Source organism: Rhinoderma darwinii, chromosome 4 (assembly GCF_050947455.1).
Source record: "Rhinoderma darwinii isolate aRhiDar2 chromosome 4, aRhiDar2.hap1, whole genome shotgun sequence".
Taxonomy (NCBI): Eukaryota; Metazoa; Chordata; class Amphibia; order Anura; family Rhinodermatidae; genus Rhinoderma; species Rhinoderma darwinii.
This window is the reverse complement of record NC_134690.1, coordinates 382,034,345-382,054,291: the sequence shown is the minus strand read 5'-3', so window position 1 is coordinate 382,054,291 and position 19,947 is coordinate 382,034,345. Positions and strand designations below refer to the sequence as shown.

Here is a 19,947-nt window from a genome sequence, read left to right as displayed (position 1 = left end):
AGGCAATGCTCCCTGGGAAAAGTATGCAAATTAACTCTCCTCCTGAAGGAAGAATACTGTCTCTTTTGCCTCCTATAGGTAGCTACCCTGTAAGTCCATGTCTGTCTAAAGCATCTCATACAGCTAATCAGTAACCTGCTCCGTACTGATGAGTATCAAAAACTCTGAAACAGTCTACAGATGGGTGTCTCTGGTTTGGGTGATATCCCTTGTCATGTTTCAAGGTTTTATAACAAGTCGGATATTGAATTACAGGGTAGTTTCCTATAGGTAGCCCTAGAGAGACAGTTTTCTTCCTTCTGGAGGAGAGCACATTTGCATGCTTTTCCAGTAGGAATTTATATATATCTAAGATAATCCCATAAGATATATCAGGTCCAAGTTTACAATAAAAAATGTTGCTATGTCTTTGTCTCCTACATGGGGAATACATGCTGGATGACAACCAATAATGGCAGTCATTATCGTGCACATAGTGGAGGTGAACCACCTTTGCACAAACCCCGTAAGACATATTAATCTTATTGTTACATCCCAACACAGTTTCCTCTCTCCTACGGCACTACGTGCTAGTCAGTAGTCTACATATTCTTTTTTGAACCGGGCAGATCAAGTTGAACAGTTCGGTTAAGCCAACCCCCCCCCCACCACCCCTTTCTGATACTTCTGTATTGCATGAATTTTTGAAGAATAAAAAAAAAAGGATGTAAAGAGATTGGACACTTTTGAAAAATCTTTAGAGATGCATTGTAAATATAATTATAATAAACTTAGTAGAATGTCTTTATCTAAAGATCAGTGCCATTTTCGTATATTCATAAGCCCCTTAATATGTGGTATCATTCGAGCACACGCAGATCCCGTCCATAATATAGCCACAGATGGAGGAGCATGTAACTAGACACATCACTCTGCGTTCTCCAGTGAATCACACTGCGTCCAGGAAACTAGTGCAGGCTAGTATTAGGGTATGTTCACCCGCAAAATGTAAAACGGCTGAAAATGACGGAGCTGTTTTCAAGGGAAAGCAGCCTCTAATTTTCAGCCATTATTGTAGCCGAAAATGTATTTTGAGGTGTTTTTTGGAGCTGTTTTTCCATTGACACAATGAAAAACAGCTCCAAAAACGTTTTAAGAAGTGACATGCTCCTTCTTTTTACGCGCTGTTTTTTAAAACCGTGGCATAAAAAAAACGCCCCGTCTGAACTGACTGCCATTCTTCCCATTGAATTCAATGGGCAGATGTTTGTAGGCGTTTAGCTAGCATTTTTCAAGGTGTATTCTGAGGCGGTTACGCCCCAAAATACGCCTGAAAACTCTGCGTGTGAACATACCTTTAGAGTGGAGGATGCAGAGTGATGTGTCTGGTCTTATGCTCTGCAGTCATATTATAAATGGGAGCGGAATGCCTTCGGACATACAGCTGTCAACAAGTGGGTGTGGCTTATGAACGAGCGAAAAAGGCACAGAACTTCAGTTAAGACATATTAGTAAGTTTATTACAATCATATTTACAATTTCTATAGATTTTCCGAAACCGACCAACCCTTTTATGTTTTAATAGAATAAAATTATATAAATACACTTCTCTCTAGGATCTACTAAATGCAAATAGTGTAAAATTAGTGCAAATTAGAGGCCCTATAGCAATCAGTACTCTGCCTTCATTTTCTATTTCTATGTTGGAAAAATTTCGGCTACAATCTAATTGGTTCCTATGGGTATTATATGTGCTTATTCTTTACTCCAGCTTTCATAAATCATCCCATTATATTTGTCTCTGCTCTTAGGTATTTGCTGTGAATTGCATTTAAGTGGCACAATAATTGTTTAAAGTGCTGTAAAATCATGTCAAGCTCCAACTTTCTGTAGTGTGTCATGGCGGCCTTCCTTCATTATGGTATAGATTAGATTGGTTAGATCTATGGGTCTTTACAACCACCATCTTGTAGAGACGTAATAACGCGCACATAAATGTCTATCAACCTCTACTGTACCTCCGTATTCCCCTGTACTACAGAGGTAGCATTCAGGGCCGACTCCAGGTTTATTTGGGCCCTTGGGCGACACAGACTTAGTAGGCCCTTTTGCGGGGGAACTCACGGCGGCAGTAAAATGGCAGAAAACGTCACTTTGTGCCCCCATATAGACGTTAGGCCCTGTTTATGCCCCAATATAGAAGTTAGGCCCCCAGTTTGTACCCCTATAAATTTAGTGCCCTCTGTAGATAGTACCACACAGCCCCCCTCCCAGGTAGTGCCACACAGCCCCCCCCAGATAGTGCCACACAGCCCCCTCCTCCCAGGTAGTGCCACACATAGCCCCCTCCCTGGTAGTGCCACACAGCTACCCTCCCTGGTAGTACCACACAGCTTCCCTCCCTGTAGGTAGCGCCTTTGGGGTTCCCTCCAGGAGTGGAATCCCCAGCCTGAGCATTGCTGATTCTCTGGCTGGGGATTCTGCTTCAGGTGAAACCCCTGATGTCACTGTCCATATATGGTCAGCATTGTCAGGGGCAACCTCAGAGCCATAGTGCCGGGCGATCACTACTAGCACTCTACCTGGGACTCCTGCTCTGCTCCTGATATCACTGTCCATATACGGCTAGTGATGTCAGGGGTAACCCCAGAGCCAAAGTCGCAGGCAGAGCACTACTAGCACTCTCCCTGGGACACCGCTCTGCTCCTGACAACACTGTCCATATATGGACAGTGATATCAGGGGCTTCCCCAGAATCTGAGTCCTGGAGCGGAGCCGCTTGCAGCACTCTGCCTGGGACTCCTTCTCCCCCTCTGACATCACTGTCCATATATGGACAGTGATGCTGTAACGATGGTAGCGACAGCACCCGGCGGCTGAGTGGGCCCCCCTAAGGGTAGGGCGCCCCAGCACTTGCCAGGGTTTGCCGTGTGCTGACGCCAGCCCTGGTAGCATTGCTTATAGGGAATAATATCTCAGTAATATGGCGCCATATGATGGCACATGCGGTGTGAAGTGACAGCCGTGTACCTCCGTTCAGGCTTCACCTGGAGCTACATACAGACTTTTGTAGAGTGACAAGTTTAATTTTACCAGTGGTGGTTCATAGGAATCCTTTACATGGCTTGTACATGCTATTATTATGAGATCTTCATTCTACTATCATCCAACACATATTTTAATAAGAAAGAAAAGAGTTACGCTCAAGTTAAAATTCTAGCTAGTAGCTTAGACTGTATGTAGCCTTGTACAGGACAAATCCATCTTTTTGCAGAATAGCTGATTCACGTCTGACAGTCTGGTTTCTAGGGACACACGGCCTAATGACTACAATGTTTTCAATGGAGTTGTAAGGCAGCATGTCCCTAGCAACCTGCTTGTATTCGAATACTCCACTCAAGGAAGCATTGCGACTAAAGGGAAGGCATATAATGGGGAAAGACTTTGACAGGACTTAAAGGGGTTTTCTTACCAAAGACTTTTGCAGCAGATCTCCTACAGAACTGGGGTGCCCGGCTTCCATTGCCAATTGAAAAGCTGCCACTCTACATAAAAGTCAATGGGAAAGACGGAAATGTAAGAGTGAATTGATTCTCATAGAAAAGCAAGGATCATGTGTGCAGAGGAAGGGCATGTGTCTTACTGTTGGCATCGGTGAGGCATCTGAGAGAGAAAGATAGATAAATTCTAGGAAAAAAACAGATAGATATAAAAAGTCTATATTGGTTAGATAGATATGATAAATAAGATAGATAGATAGCTATGAGAGAGAGAGATAACGAAATAATGAGAGATTGATCAATAGATATCAGATGATACATATGTAGGTAACAGGGCCGCACCATCCATGAGGCGAGATCTGTTTCTCGCCTGAATGGCAAGGCATTGCTAACCAGCGCCATTTAACGATGCAAGGGGTGTGATGATGTCATCATGCCCCTTGCGTCATTCAGCCCCAGCAGACCTGCTCATAAGAGAGCAGGTCTGCATTGCAATAGGACAGCGCGAGAGTATGCAAAGTTTTTGTTTTGTGTGAGTGGCATTATCTGCAGGGGGCTCTATCTACAGGGGGCACTATCTACATAGGGGGTGATACGTGGGGCTCTATCTACAGGGGTCTCTATGGGGCACTCTCTACAATGGGGTTCTATGGGGGCACCATCTACCGAAGCTTTATGGGGTCAATAACTACATGGGGCTCTATGGGGACCAGTGTGTGTGTGCAACAGTGTATGGGGCTATTATAATCGGGAACACATTGTATGGAGCTATTATAATTAGAGGTGCAGTGTATGGCGCTATTATATTAAGGGGTGTAGTGTATGGCACCATTAGAATTTTATCTTCGTTTAAAGGTGCAGAAATGTTTGAAAAGTGAGAAGCTGAAGACATCTTAGCAGCAAACTGCAGAAATGGGCTGTGACCAGAAGAAGTCATCATAGAGTTCTGGACCGGATAGAGAAGCAAAGAGAAAAAGAACAACTAGATTCTGAGAAGACGTCACCTGTGAGTCACTTAATGTAAATGTTTATTCTGCCTCTAATCAGTACTGTAGTCACCGTATGAACTGCAGCAAGATGATGGGTGGTATGTTGTTGTTTTTTTGGTGACACAGCAACTCCCAGCATATCCTTACCATTGTTCGGGCCATGCTGGGAGCTGTAGTTTTACGCCATACAAATCTATATGGCAGGGGTTGCACTAAATTGAGCTATATTTGTGCTCCTGCTTTATTTATGTACCGAGCTTTGTTCTGGTGCTGTATTTATGTACTGAACTTGGTTCCAGGGCTGTATTTATGTACTGAGCTTGGTTCTAGTACTGTATATATGTACTGAGCTTGGTTCTAGTACTGTATATATGTCATGAGCTTTGTTCTGGTGTGGTATATATGTACTGAGCTTAGTTCTGATGTTGTATTTATGTACTGAGCTTGATTCTGGTGTTGTATATATGTACTGCTTGGTTCTAGTACTGTATATACACTACCGTTCAAAAGTTTAGGGTCACTTAGAAATTTCCTTATTTTTTTAAAGAAAAGCACTGTTTTTTTCAATGAAGATAACATTAAATTAATCAGAAATACACTCTATACATTGTTAATGTGCTAAATAACTATTCTAGCTGCAAACGTCTGGTTTTTAAAGCAATATCTACATAGATATATAGAGGCCTATTTCCAGCAACCATCATTCCAGTGTTCTAATGGTACATTGTGTTTGCTAACTGTGTTAGCAGGCTAATGGATGATTAGAAAACACTTGAAAACCCTTGTGCAATTATGTTAGCACCGCTGTAAACAGTTTTGCTGTTTAGAGGAGCTATAAAACTGACCTTCCTTTGAGCTAGTTGAGAATCTGGAGCATTACATTTGTGGGTTTGATTAAACCCTCAAAATGGCTAGAAAAAGAGAGCTTTCATGTGAAACTCAATAGTTTATTCTTGTTCTTAGAAATTAAGGCTATTCCATGCGAGAAATTGCCAAGAAACTGAAGATTTACTACAACGGTGTGTACTACTCCCTTCAGAGGACAGCACACACAGGCTCTAACCAAAGTAGAAAGAGAAGTGGGAGACCCCGCTGCACAACTGAGCAACAAGACAAGTACATTAGAGTCTCTAGTTTGAGAAATAGACGCCTCACAGGTCCTCAACTGGCAGCTTCATTAAATAGTACCCGCAAAACGCCAGTGTCAACGTCTACAGTGAAGGGGCGACTCCGGGATGCTGGCCTTCAGGGCAGAGTGGCAAAGAAAAAGCCATATCTGAGATTGGCTAATAAAAGGAAAAGATTAATATGGGCAAAAGCACACAGACATTGGACAGAGGAAGATTGGAAAAAAGTGTTATGGACAGACGAATCGAAGTTTGAGGTGTTTGGATCACACAGAAGAACATTTGTGAGACGCAGAACAACTGAAAAGATGCTGGAAGAGTGCCTGACACCATCTGTCAAGCATGGTGGAGGTAATGTGATGGTCTGGGGTTGCTTTGGTGCTGGTAAAGTGGGAGATTTGTACAAGGTAAAAGGGATTTTGAATAAGGAAGGCTATCACTCCATTTTGCAACGCCATGCCATACCCTGTGGACAGCGCTTGATTGGAGCCAATTTCATCCTACAACAGGACAATGACCCAAAGCACACCTCCAAATGATGCAAGAACTATTTAGGGAAGAAGCAGGCAGCTGGTATTCTATCTGTAATGGACTGGCCAGCGCAGTCACCAGATCTCAACCCTATAGAGCTGTTGTGGGAGCAGCTTGACCGTATGGTACGCAAGGGCTTCTGGAAGCATGGGGTGAAATTTCTCCCAATTACCTCAGCAAAATAACAGCTAGAATGCCAAAGGTCTGCAATGCTGTAATTGCTGCAAATGGAGCATTCTTTGACGAAAGCAAAGTTTGAAGGAGAAAATTATTATTTCAAATAAAAATCATTATTTCTAACCTTGTCAATGTTTTGACTATATTTTCTAGTCATTTTGCAACTCATTTGATAAATATAAGTGTGAGTTTTCATGGAAAACACAAAATTGTCTGGGTGACTCCAAACTTTTGAACGGTAGTGTATGTACTGACCTTTGTTCTAGTACTGTATATATGTACTGGTCTTTGTTCTGGTTCTGTATATATGTACTGTGCTTGGTTCTGGTGCTGGGTATATGTACTGAGCTTGGTTTTGCTGCTGTATTTATGTACTGAGCTTGGTTCTGGTACTGTTTTTATGTACCAAGCTTGGTTCAGGTTCTGTATTTATGTACTGATCTTGGTTCTGGTGCCATATATATGTCAGAGCTTGGTTCTGGTGCTGTAATTATATATGATATATTTATTATAACAAATTTGCAGGACAGATGGAATTGTTTTCAAGTCATTGTATATTTAATGGGTACCTGTCGGGTAGTTTTAACCCCTCGAACCTGCACCATGCAGTAATATATGACCTCACAATATTTTTTTCAGATGCAGCAATAGCTATAAAATCAACTTTTAAAACGGCACACGCTATATGCTAATTCCTCTATAAAGGGTCATGGGGCGGTGCCACTATCCTGAAGAGTCACATAGTTCTGCCCCCAAACACACACTTTCCATGGTTGATTGACGTCCCCCTGGCTGTTATACATCACTTGCAGCCTCCACCAACTTTCTCGGATGCACCATAGCCTTGTACTACTTAGGCACGCACCATGCAGTAAGGTGTACTCTGCCCGGCTTCATCGATGCACCACGCATGCCAGGGGACGACAAGACTGTAAGAGTTGGAGGAGGCTGTTAACGATGTAGAACAGCCAGTTGGATGTCAATCAAAATCTCTGGCGCCATTTACATTTTCGCATTAGGCAGCAGATAAGCTAGAATCGGCCCTGGTAGATAGATAGATAGATAAAGGCCCCAGTACACTAGGCTGAATTGTCGCACATATAGGCTAATAAAATCTTCATTAACTTGACCCAAACTTGTCCTGAGTGCTGCCTATTTTTTTTGAATGTATGGTTTAATAGGATAAGTCTGAGTCCTGGGGCTTGCACCCATGTTAGTGGCTTCAAATAGTGCTGCTCTACTCTTCTTTTTTTGATAGATAGATAGATAGATAGATAGATAGATAGATAGATAGATAGATAGATAGATAGATATGAGATCGCTAGATACATCAATAGTTAGATGAATATTAGGTAGGTAGGTAGAGTATTATACATGGGGATATTAGATATTGTAAATTATTGGATTGATAGATGGATAGATATTTGTTGCTAGATACTGTAGATATGGATGCAATATATCATATATTTATATGAAAATGGAGGCAGTTTTTCTACTGTTTAATTTTGATCTTTTTAATACAATTTCTGTAGTGGGTTCAATCTGCTCTAATGGGTTCTGCTGATAAAGACACTGTCCAAAAGTGCACTCCGTTATAATGCCAAGCACAATTGCCTCTTGTCACTGATTTTATTTTTTCTATGGTCCACTGTACTTTTCTATCAGAGGTGAGTACCCAACCCACATAATTGCAGATCCTTGTATGATGGTATAAGCAGAAAAACGAGCCTAAAACTATACATTGCGTAGAATTACATGACATGAGCGTAACTACCAGGATGTCGGGAATAGCGGCTGCTATGGGGTCCGGCAACTAAGGGGGCATCCAAAAGCAGAGGTGAGGGGCAATTAGTAATATCTGTGGATGATGAAAGCCAAGAGTGCGAAGATGACTGTAGATCACTGGAAGACCAAGGAAAGGAGGAAAGGGCATGGTGGACATTACATATAGCTAATATGGGGCACCAACTTGTATGTAGGATAACCTTAGAAATAGAAATGTATTTTTACTAGCAGGCAACATAATTGTTCTCCATCTAAGGCCACACATGTTGAGTGAATTCCATTAGGTCCAACCCTTCCTACCCTCAGTCCATGCAGCTGGATCTCGATCAACTCCATTGCAGCCTTGCGGTTCTTCTTGATACTAGATAACAGACTATGCAGCGTTATGCCATTTTCTAATTTTCGAAACTTTTACAATAATTGTCATTTGTATTCCAAGGGGATGCTATTCTTGCCTGGATTATAGACATTGGGTCAGACTAATGGGTCAGTTATCCAAAATGGCTGTACTATTTCACCCTGTGTGGTTGTCGATTCTAGGGAATGATGTTCTTGCATTGATAGTAGTGTCTGGATGGCAATCTTAGGAATATGTTGAATTGTCTTGATTGTAACTGGTTGCTAGGAACACGCTGCCTGGCAACTCCATATAAAGGCTGTCGTTGTTAGGGAGGGTATCCCTTGCAACCATTCTGTCTGACTGTTTTAGATCAAAGCTGGATTGGCACTGAGAATGGGGATAATGCAGCTTAGCAGTAATAAAGACATGGTGATCCCTTTCTCAATTAGTATTGATAAGGTCTTGAGGTCTGTATTGAGTTCTATGGTTCAAAAAACCCCTTCAAAAACACACCTAGAGCATGCTGCATTTTGGGGAAAAAAATGTGAAGGGGTACAAAGCAAAAAAGGGTAAAAATAAATAAATAAAAGTCTTTAAAACTATTATACCAGCTATAAGGGTATAATTATCAAATAATATATGTCATGAGGGGATGGTTCAGGCAGGAAATTTTCATGCATGTGGGGTTTACCTTTTAGGTTTTTTGAATCCGTTTCAAGGGTATAATTTAATAGTGGCTTCTGCAATTATCAAAAAACAAAGATTGGTTTTTTTTTAAGGATGGCATCTTCCCTTCATCTATTTTAAGGCATTTCTCTCATAAAGGCATGGCCTATTAAAGCATATAGACTTCATAAACAGGTTCCCTAATTCGGGACTCTCCTCGATGAACCAAAATGGAGAGCTGCTCTGGCAGACCCAGCCCTTCCATGCATTACATGGACGGTCATTTATTTGAATGGCCATTATGTAATGCTACATTTCCACTGCAGAGGCCACAGAGGGGAAATGTCTGGCCAGACTTGGCTTCTTTAGGTGGTAGCAGCTGATTCCCTGGGGTTAGAGATGCAAGAGTCACTTGTTTCCTGATAAAAAAGGGTTGCCTTCATAATCCTCAGACGAATGATCGGTGATTCGAAAGGCACCAGTCCAATGTTTCCATCAGGACCATCCTTACGGACAGCGGGTTGAAAACACCTGGAGGAGGAGCGTCATTGTTGCCTAGCAATGTCTTTCACGTGGGCTGTGCACTTTGTAGCAATCTCTATTGTAAATGTCACTACAATCAGCATTAACATTTACTGGTTTGATCATTTTTACGACATCGCAATTGATGAAGGTCAAAGATAAACTATAGTATTATTATTGATCTTCTTCAGTCACACTGGCCAATTATGTTATGATCTCGAACACTATTGAATTGTATCAATAATTTGCCAGTGTAAACAGACATAAAGAGGTTTTCTCATAAAGATATATGGTAACTCGTAAATCTGGCTTCTCTAACCCCCAGCAATTAGCTGTTATCAATGGTAGAAGCTCCGTCTGACCACACATTTACCTTGGAGCGATAGCTGCAGAGGAAATGTGGTATTACATGCGACCCTGTAATACATGGACTATACAGGTTTGCCAAGGTTAGAGCTGCTGTTTGGTACCTCCTTTTATGATGCCCATATGCCTTAAAATGGAAAGAGTTTGTTGTCATGAAACATCCCCTATAAGACGGCCATCTTTAAATGTATCGAGTCTATTCCTTGATGACTCTACTTCCTAATATACTTCATTATAATATTTCTGCCTTTGCTTTATTTAGGCCCTATGCACATGAACGTGCTTTTGCGGCCGCAATTCCCCCGAAAATCCACGGGAGAATTGCGGCCCCATTTATTCCTATGGGGCCATGCACACGACCGTGGTTTCCACGGTCCATGCATGGCCCAGGAGCTCCAGGCTCACAGGAAATAATGGACGCGGCCTACCCGAAAATCACGGCCGTGCACATGGCTACGGTCGTGTGCATGAGGCCTTAGGTCATTGGTTCATTTTCTCAGCTTACTCACAACATTAATTAAGAAAAGTAATATTCAGTTTGCGCTAAACTTGTATTTGGATGTTTGCCCAGCGTTCTTCTACAAATGTTCTCTCTTTCTATTTTATTCTTACAGGGAAAAGCGATGGTATTTGCTCCACCAAGAGGGAACACTTTAAACCAGTTTTGCAATCTAGCAGAAGCGGCCGGCTTTTCTATCCAAAGACATGAAAATTATGATGAGCACATTTCCAACTTCCACTCCAAGGTTGGTTCTCTGCTTGCTACAGATAATACTTTAATCCACATTGCATTTTGAAAAGATCATGGTCTTTTTGGCAGGTAACAAACGTTTGATTAAAGCAGTCCTTAGGTGAGCTGCTTCTAAACAGCTATTTTTATATGTGATTAGTTTTTGCTGTTAAACCCTCCTTTATCTCTCCATGTCTAGCAGGGTTTAACACAAGAATCTTCTAGCAGAGTTACCATAGGGAAGTACAAAAAATAATGATCATCGTCCCGTTCATGGTTATTTGTATGACACATTGTATACAGTCCAAAGTCAACAAGCTGCTAAAACGGCTGTAAATAAAACAAACCCGAATGTTAAGCTAATCTAGAAACAAAATGTGTTGAAACAAACAGACGGCTAATGTCTAATTGTGTCATATCATACCTTAAATCCTTATCTCTAGTTGCTTTATGGTCGGGTCAGTTGGCAGATCCAAACTGCTAAATCTCGAAACAGAATTTCACAGCTGTGAGGTTATATGTCAGATAGAGAGACGCCACAAGATTTAGGTCAAAAGCACTTATCTGTGATTTCTAAGCTTGCTTACATAAAGCCACTGCTTTCAGTTATACTCTATCGTTATTTCTAGGTAGATACTAATGAAAGCCGGAATAGGAAAGAATGGCTATGTTACAGTTTGCAAAATTTGTGGAAATATCATATATATACTAGACATATGTTCCTCGACTTAAAATACAGGCTTATGCACATTACATTGGCAGTGACCAGCAGGCCTAGCATGCCAACCTGCAGTAGTGAAGGTACAATAGGCCAGATCCTGCCAGTACATAGGCTCTTTTCTGCAATGTAAAAGCAAACCTCCGATCTCTTGGTAAAATCAATAAATATGGACGTATTAAAGACAGTATATAGGTATTACACCTCTGGCATATCCCTTGGATAGATCATTATTGTCTGAATTGCAAGAGTTTGACCACTGTGACCCTACACCGAACCCTAGAATGAAGAGGCAGCAGCTCTAGAAAAGCATTATGCTCCTTCGACTCCTGCCTGCTCTGCTTGACTTTTTTCACCTTAAAGGGTTTGCCCAGTACCTAAAAATTGAAGGCCTATACTCTGGATAGGCCATCAATAGCTGATGGGTCGGGGTTCAACTCCCGGGACCCCCGTCAATCAGCTGTTTTGAAGGGGGTGCAGTGCTCGTACGAGTGCTGCTTCCCCTTGATTTCTTCTTGCTCACTGTGAATCATTGACACGGTTGTAGCGGCAATTCACAGATATTGCAGTCTTTTCTCCCATTGAAGTGAATGGCAGAAGGCTGCAAAACTTGTGAATCTCTGCTACATATGTGTCGACGATTCACAGTGAACAAGTAGAAATGAAGGGGAAGCAGCACTGCACCCCCTTCAAAACAGCTGATCGGGGGGGGGGGGGAGTCGGACCCCGACCCATCAGCTATCTGAGGATAGGCCATCAATTTTTAGGGACTGGACAGCTCTAGCAATAGGCAGGTGTCTCAGTGGTGGTACCACCAATGATTGAATATTGATGGTATAGCCTAGCAATATGCTATAAATGTTTCTTTTTTAAAGAAACAAAAACACCAAAAACCTTTAAGTATATTGTTATCATATGTACATGCCATTTATTTCGGAATATATGTTTACCTTAAAGGACCAAAACGAATTTACTATTTTATGCCTAGTGCTGGGCCTGATAGGGCGGTGAATAACTCAGGGATTCAAAAAACACCATAGAGATAATCCTTGTGTCATGCACCACCCCCTCAAGCCCAGCACTAAACACAACACTATTTTCTCTTTATTCAAATATGGTTTTCCAAAAGTACCCCTTCCTGAGCCACATTTTTCCTCCCTTTGCTGGTTAGGAAGTTGGTGACTACCATGATCGCTACAGTACATGAGAAAGAATGGTTTACACAAAGGCGTAACAAAGTTCCTGGGGCCCAATGCAAAATTTACATCTGGGCTTCCCAACGATCACATCTTTTTTATAGTACTGGATTCCTTATTTGGGGCATTAGGGACATTTGGGCCCCTTGAAGCTCCAGGAACCGGGTTGTACCGTAACCTCTGCACCCTCTATAGTTACACTCCTGAATGCAGTACAAGGGACCATCGGAAGAAGAATGAAGATATATATGTAGAAAAATATACTCCACATGCTACCCTATTTGGAACACTGTATCAGCCATTGTGGCCTAGTTATATATATTTTTATGGTTTGCTTCACACTAGTTGTAATGAAAGTTGTTTTCTTTGTACTTTTTTATCTCCAGAAAGAAAGCAACATATTGATTGGTAACAGTTTCCCTTGGGAGAGGTTTATATTTGTCTACCGCTCAACAACCTTTACTTAATAGAGTATAAACCTTGTATACCCCCAATGGGCTATAGTAATAAGAATCTGTAGTGTATATGATGGTATCCAACACATAAGGGGGTATACACTGAACTGTACCAGTAGTAAACAATTTATAGCAGCGATCAATAAATGCTCGCAGCAGCTGTAGTCCAAAAATCTTCAATATCAAGAGAATTTCTGCACCTTACACTCCAAAAATTATATATATATATAAAGGTATTTTCTAATATCTTTATTAATTTGCTGCCAATTGCCTTGTGATAAATATTCATCATGGGGTGCAGGGCGATTATTGGATAAATAAAATCATTGGTAGCATGAAATCGGCACTGAACGATAATGTCCTTCATTTAAAATTTGGTTTTGTATATTGTCATTATTTCATAAAGCCAAGTGTCAATACACTTATTAATATGACAGCTATAATCAATAGGCACTTTCTTAGAAGTGCGCTGCTGCATAGACCGCCTGGACAGATAGGATATTGTTAATGTATATTGGAAGAAATGTGACTATTGTAATATATTTTTTTTAGGGAGCCTGACATTGTTTTTCACATTTTGCCCATTTGCTCATTAAAGTGGCTGTCTAGTTTATAAAAACCATCTTCATCTCTTGGCCTAAGTAGAGAGTGGTTCCAAAGATCATCTTTCACCCTGGAGGACCTGTCCCGTCCTGAATTAGAGGATAATTGGTCACTGTGTAATGCTTAATTTGCCTGTTGATGGCGCTGCAGGGAAATTGAACACTTACTGCCAGGTTTCCCCGCAGATTACATTTTATCGCTAGGGTGTTCAGCACTTGGACACTTTGTAAACAGTTTAGTTGCAAGGGACCCTTCTAACCGTTTGGGTTTATCCAAAGTGGACAACCCCCAAAGGAAATTAAAAATTTTCAATCAAATTCATGATAAAGGCCTATCAAAGCAGCAGCACAGTAATATAGTTTAGCCTCACCTATATATAACGCTGTTTTCATTTTTCAGATGAGTGGCTCTGTTGCAGCAATAATAACTTTACTTTTCATATGCAAATGAGCTTTTTGAAGCAACGAGTGCGTCCCCATTGCTCCAAACTGACCGGGGCCAGGCAGTGTAGAAGATGTGATCACGCCTGGCCCCGTATTCTTCTGAGTGCGCCCGTGCACTGAATCTGAGTATTCTAAGTACAGCAGTGAAGTTTCACCAGTCGAATATGGCTCAGTACTAGAGGGCAGGAAGGCCTCCATTTTCTGATGTACAGGCCTCAGTGTAATGCCGTATATTGTGGCTCCATACAACTTTTACATGAGCCATACAATATCATAGCATGATCAGAGTTGGAGAGTGATACAGTAGTACCATTGCCTCCCTGCCTTGGATCAACTGGACAGAATATGTGGTAAAATAGCTTCCTACTATACTGCCAAGTAATAATACAAGACAATGTTTTCTCATTTCATGTTTGTGGCTCATTCAGTGGTGTGATTGGGTGTTCCTGATGATGGGCCATTAGTTTGTAAAATTCCGTTTTTGTGGCCTATGCAAAGATAGAGTTTGGCAAGGATAATATTGTCCCATGTCAAAACATTTAGGTTGATTAGTTAATATTTGGTGTTGGCGGGGGGGGGGGGGGGCATTTATTTTTGGTTTGACTCGAACCAAAAAAATATCTTTCAAGTCCCTTTAGTACAATAGGGAGATGATGTAGTATTATACCTTGAAAAACTTGTAGAGATGCAGAATTATGCGATCCTATCACTGAAAGCGAAGGGTCACCTTGCACGATCCATGCGTGGGCCGTGACGGAGCGCCTATTTATATAATAATACTAGTAATTCATTCTATCGCATGTTCCATTTGCACAACACAGTACTATTCCAGTAGGCAGAAAACATGGAGATCGATATAGCTTTATATGGATACGTTTAATCGGTTTGGACAACTTAGGGAAGCAATATTAAATTGTTCCAACTCACAGCTTCTTTGCACCACGCAAAAACTGTCTATGCAAATATGGCTGCCATCATTTTGACTGGAATTTCTAAATTTATTGCATTTAAAAGAGTTCTTATATAATGTTGACTGAGACTAATTGACTGTCATATGGATTATAGGGATGCAATGTTTCTAGTGGGGAAAAGTTTCGTACATATAGCATCCTCAATTAACCATGAAGCATGCCACATTTTTTTTTCTCTCTGATTTTGTATGAGGCATAAAGATGTACAGTTAAGGCCTCATGCACTTCTATGGATGTACTATTATGACTCTGTACAAGCCTGTGCCATAATAAGGTGTGTTTAATGGGGTTGTCTCATCAGTGAAAACCCCTTTTGCTTTGGAGCTGCTATGGAAAACAGCTGATCACTGGCATGTGTGAAAAATGGCTGACTATCTGGAGGAAGCCATGCCCCTTCATGGATGGATTGAGTCCACCAGAGCGTCCCTCCATTCTGGCTCATAGAAAGAGGTCCCAAATGGAGAAAGCTCTCTATGACATACAAATGCGCTAATACGTTATATGAAAAGGGAAAACCCTCATGAGGCAACCCCTTAACGACCGCCAATACGCCTTTTCACGGCGGCCGATAAGGGTACCTTTTCACGGCGCTGTGACATGAGCCCGGCAAGGGTGTTCTGTGCCGGCTAAAGCGGATTTTGGGCAGTCTAAAGATAGCCGGACACCTGCACTAACGGGCGGGATCGATTTCAACATCGATCTCACGCGTTTAACCCCTTAGATGCGGCGCTCAATAGCGAGCGCCGCATCCAAGTGGTTTTGGAGGGAGGGAGATCCCTCTCTCACCCCATCGGCACCCTGCAATCGCAGGGTGCCAATGGCTTCTATGGCAGCCGGGGGCCTAACAAAGTCCCAAGGTCTGCCTGCAGTGGATGCCTGCTGGGCCATGCCTGAGGCATGACCTAACAGATGCCTTTCAGTTTTACACTGGCAGGCAACAATACGTATCAATACAGAAGTATTGCAGTGTATTATAAAAGCGATCAGAAGATCGCATAGTGAAGTCCCCTAGTGGGACTAAAAATAAAGTTATCAAAAAGTTTAATAAAGTTAATATTACATAAATAAAAATCCCAAATAAAAATATATAAAAACCCACTTTTTCCTTTATAAAATACTTTAATATGAATTTTTAAAAAAAATCATTACACATATTTGGCATTGCCGCGTCTGTAACGACCGCACCTATAAAGCAATTACGTTATTTAACCCTCATGGTGAACACCGTAAAAAATAAAATAAACAATGCCAGAATTGCTGTTTTCTGTTCATCCTGCCTTCAAAAAAATGTGATAAAAAGTGATCAAAAAGTGACATGTACCCCAAAATGGTACCAATAAAAACTAGAAGTCGTCCCACAAAAAACAAGCCCTCATACAGCTGCATCGGCGTAAAAATAAAACAACTATTGCTCTTAACCCTTTCCCGACTGATGACGAAAATGAACGTCATGGTCGGCTTCTAGTTCCCGCATCATGACGTTCATTTTCGTCAGTATTTCAAACTGTCACTCTGTGTAAACACCAGAGTGACAAGCCCGCGCTGACAGCTGTTCTAGACAGCTGACACATCAGTCTCGCCGGTCAGCGGACCATCGCCGCTGCTTTCGGCAATTAACCCCTTAAGTGTGGCGCAGGATTGCCGTCACCGCATTTAAGTGGTTTGAAGCACATCGGCAGCCCCCACGAAGTGATTGTGGGGGCTGCCTCCGGCCGGTCCTCCTCGGCTTCCTGTCAGAGTGACTGTCATGTCACAATGACAGTTAGGCTTAAATTTTGTCTTAAGCCAGTGAAATGCAGCTCGATCGGGTTGAGATCTGGTGATTGACTTGGCCATTGCAGAATATTCCACTTCTTTGCCTTATAAACTCCTGGGTTGCTTTCGCAGTATGTTTTGGGTCATTGTCCATCTGTCCTGTGAAGCGACGTCCAATCAACCTTGTTGCATTTGGCTGAATCTGAGCAGGAAGTAAATCCCTGAACACTTCAGAATTCATCCGGCTGCTTCTGTCTTCAGTCACATCACCAATAAACACTAGCGACCCAGTGCCTTTGGCAGCCATCACACTGCCTCCACCATGCCATCACACTGCCCCCACCATGCCATCACACTTCCCTCACCATGCCATCACACTGCCTCCACCATGCCATCACACTGCCTCCACCATGCCATCACACTGCCCCCACCATGCCATCACACTTCCCTCACCATGCCATCACACTGCCTCCACCATGCCATCACACTGCCTCCACCATGTTTTACAGGGGATGTGGTGTACTTCTCCATACTTTCTTCCTCCCATCATCCTGGTACAGGTCGATCTTAGTTTCATGCTGTTCCAGAACTGGGCGGCTTCTTTAGATGTTGTTTGTCAAAGTCTAATCTGGCTTTTCTATTTTTGAGGCTGATTAATGATTTGCACCTTGTGGTGAACCCTCTGTATTTGCTGTCATGAAGTCTTCTCTTTATGGTAGACTTAGATACTGATACACCTTCTTCCAGGAGAGTGTTCCTCACTTGAGTAGATGTTGTGAAGCGGTTTTTCTTCACCATGGAAAGGATTCTGTGATCATGCACCACGGTTGTCTTCCGTGGACGTCCAGGCCTTTTGGAGTTCACGAGATCACCAGTGCGCTCTTCTTCCTTTTTATTTATTTATTTATTTTTTTAAGATTGTACCAAATTGTTGATTTGGCCACTCCTAACATTTGTGCTCTCTCTCTCTGATGGATTTCTTTTTTTTTTTCTTCAGCCTAACGATGGTCTGTTTCACTTGCATTGAGAATTTCTTTGACCTCATGTTGTGGGTTCACAGCAACAGCTTCCAAATGCAAATTCCACACCTGGAATCAACTCCAGACCTTTTAACTGCTTAATTGATGATGGATTAACAAGGGAATAACCCATGCAGCCCATTAAATAGATTTTGAGATAATTGTCCAGTTCCCTTGAAAAAGAGGCAGCTACATATTAAAGAGCTGTAATTCCTAAACCCTTCCTCAAATTAGGATGTGAATAGCCTCAAATTAAAGATGAGAGTCTGCACTTTAAGCCCATATTGATTATATAACTCTATATTCAATATGTTTTGGTAAATCGCTAAAATGCCAAAACTCGTGTCACTGTCCAAATAATTCTGGACCTAACTGTATGTCTTGCAGCTCTGTTGTCCTGGGGTTTGAAGCCAACCATGGGCAGCATCTGCATGGAGCTTGTATGTTTTATCCGTGTTTGGTGGGTTTCCTCTGGGTACTCCATTTTTCTCCCACACTCAAAAACATAGGTTTGGAATCTGGTGTGTATGTGTATGGAATAAGGAAATTAAATTGGGAGCCCTATTGGGAACAGGGATGGGTTTGAGTAGCGACAACCTTTGTACAGCACTGCAGAATATGTTAGCACTATATAAGCAACGGAGTAAACAAATATCTACTAGTATAATTGACGTGTGCATGGTGCCACTTTACAGTCCACAACATAGTCAATATTTCCATTTAATCTTATTCTTCTCTTTTAAATATTGGGATTTAATAGGGGAGAAACTCTGTATGTTGGCGCATAGTTTAACTGTATAGACACAGTGATACAAAAGCAGTCTATATCTTTTCTTGAGGGAAGCTAGATCTTGTATGGAGCATTTTTATTTGATCTGGGTGCACTCTGCACAAATGATTAATTAGCTGCGAACAATAGCCTGCAAAGTTTTGGCACATAAAATAAAGAAAAAAAATCATGTTGCTATCAGCCCTCCATATCTACATAGCGCTAATTGAATGAATCTATTAATTATTTTTTATACAGTTATTAAAGATAATAAGCACACTGAATAGAAAGCGTCTAATCTCTTTTTCTTTAGTCTGCCTAGAAAAATAGTGTACATATAAAGAATAGGTCTGTACATTCCAGATCATCAAGTAGAATTATGTTAAGTTCAAGATATTTTACATTGTGCTTTTTCTTGTGTGGTGTGCGTTGTTTTAGAATAAGACTATTAGATGTGAGATTCATTAAAGAAGTTGTAAGGGATTAGTAAAACAAATTTTTTTCCCCATAAACAGCACCACTCCTAACCATGGGTGTGTCTGGTATTGCAGCTAAGCCTGAACACGTGGTTATCTCCCCCCGTCCCTGTAGTGTACAGAAAGTCAGACATCTTATCTCCACTGCTCCCTGCTCTTCCCCTCCCTGCCTCTGGAGAGATTATGTTTCACATGCTGGGCAGCAGATTGTGTAGAGTTGCATTTCAGTAGCAAACAGTGAGTAATTACAGTACTGCCTTAGCTTCCTTTTACTATTTTGGCCGTAACAACGAGCAGCGATCAACGAGACAGCTCGTTGATTGGCGCTCGTTTGCTCCTTTCACAAGGAGCTATGAGCAGCAATGAAAGGGGATGAGCGATCATTACTACGATCACTCGTCCTCATGCATTTCTATCATGTCGGGAACACATGTCCCTGCTTACAGAAGGCGATGTGCTGCTGACAACGATAATATTTTCTGCAGCATAAATGATACACTCAGCCGATGAATGAGCGTTTTCTTGTTAATCAGCTCTGAACGCCCATTTGCCTGATAATTGGCCCATGTAAAAGGGCCCTTACACCTTGTAATAGAGGGGCATACAGATTTGTGCTTTATGATAGTGGAATTAGTAAACCGGTAGTTGACAGGTACACCATACCCACTGAGCTGAGCTTATACCCCGACTGTAATCATATTGAAGGGGTTGTCTGCTTTAGACAATGCATACTTAGTAGAAGGGTCACTTGGCAATAAGCAGATCACAAAGTTTCTCGCTGCTGCCACTACCCGCCAGCGATCTACTGTGGAGAAACCTGACTGTAAGTT

General features: G+C 41.7%; 1 protein-coding gene across 1 annotated transcript in view; it reads left to right on the top strand.

Annotated features, from left to right (window-relative positions):
• CAMKMT (calmodulin-lysine N-methyltransferase) overlaps positions 1-19,947 on the top strand; it is a 330,489-nt gene that overhangs the window by 303,566 nt on the left and 6,976 nt on the right. Inside the window, exon 10 of the mRNA XM_075863224.1 lies at positions 10,597-10,728. Within this exon, the coding sequence (XP_075719339.1) occupies positions 10,597-10,728 (132 nt within the window). The remainder of the gene's footprint in view (positions 1-10,596; positions 10,729-19,947) is intronic.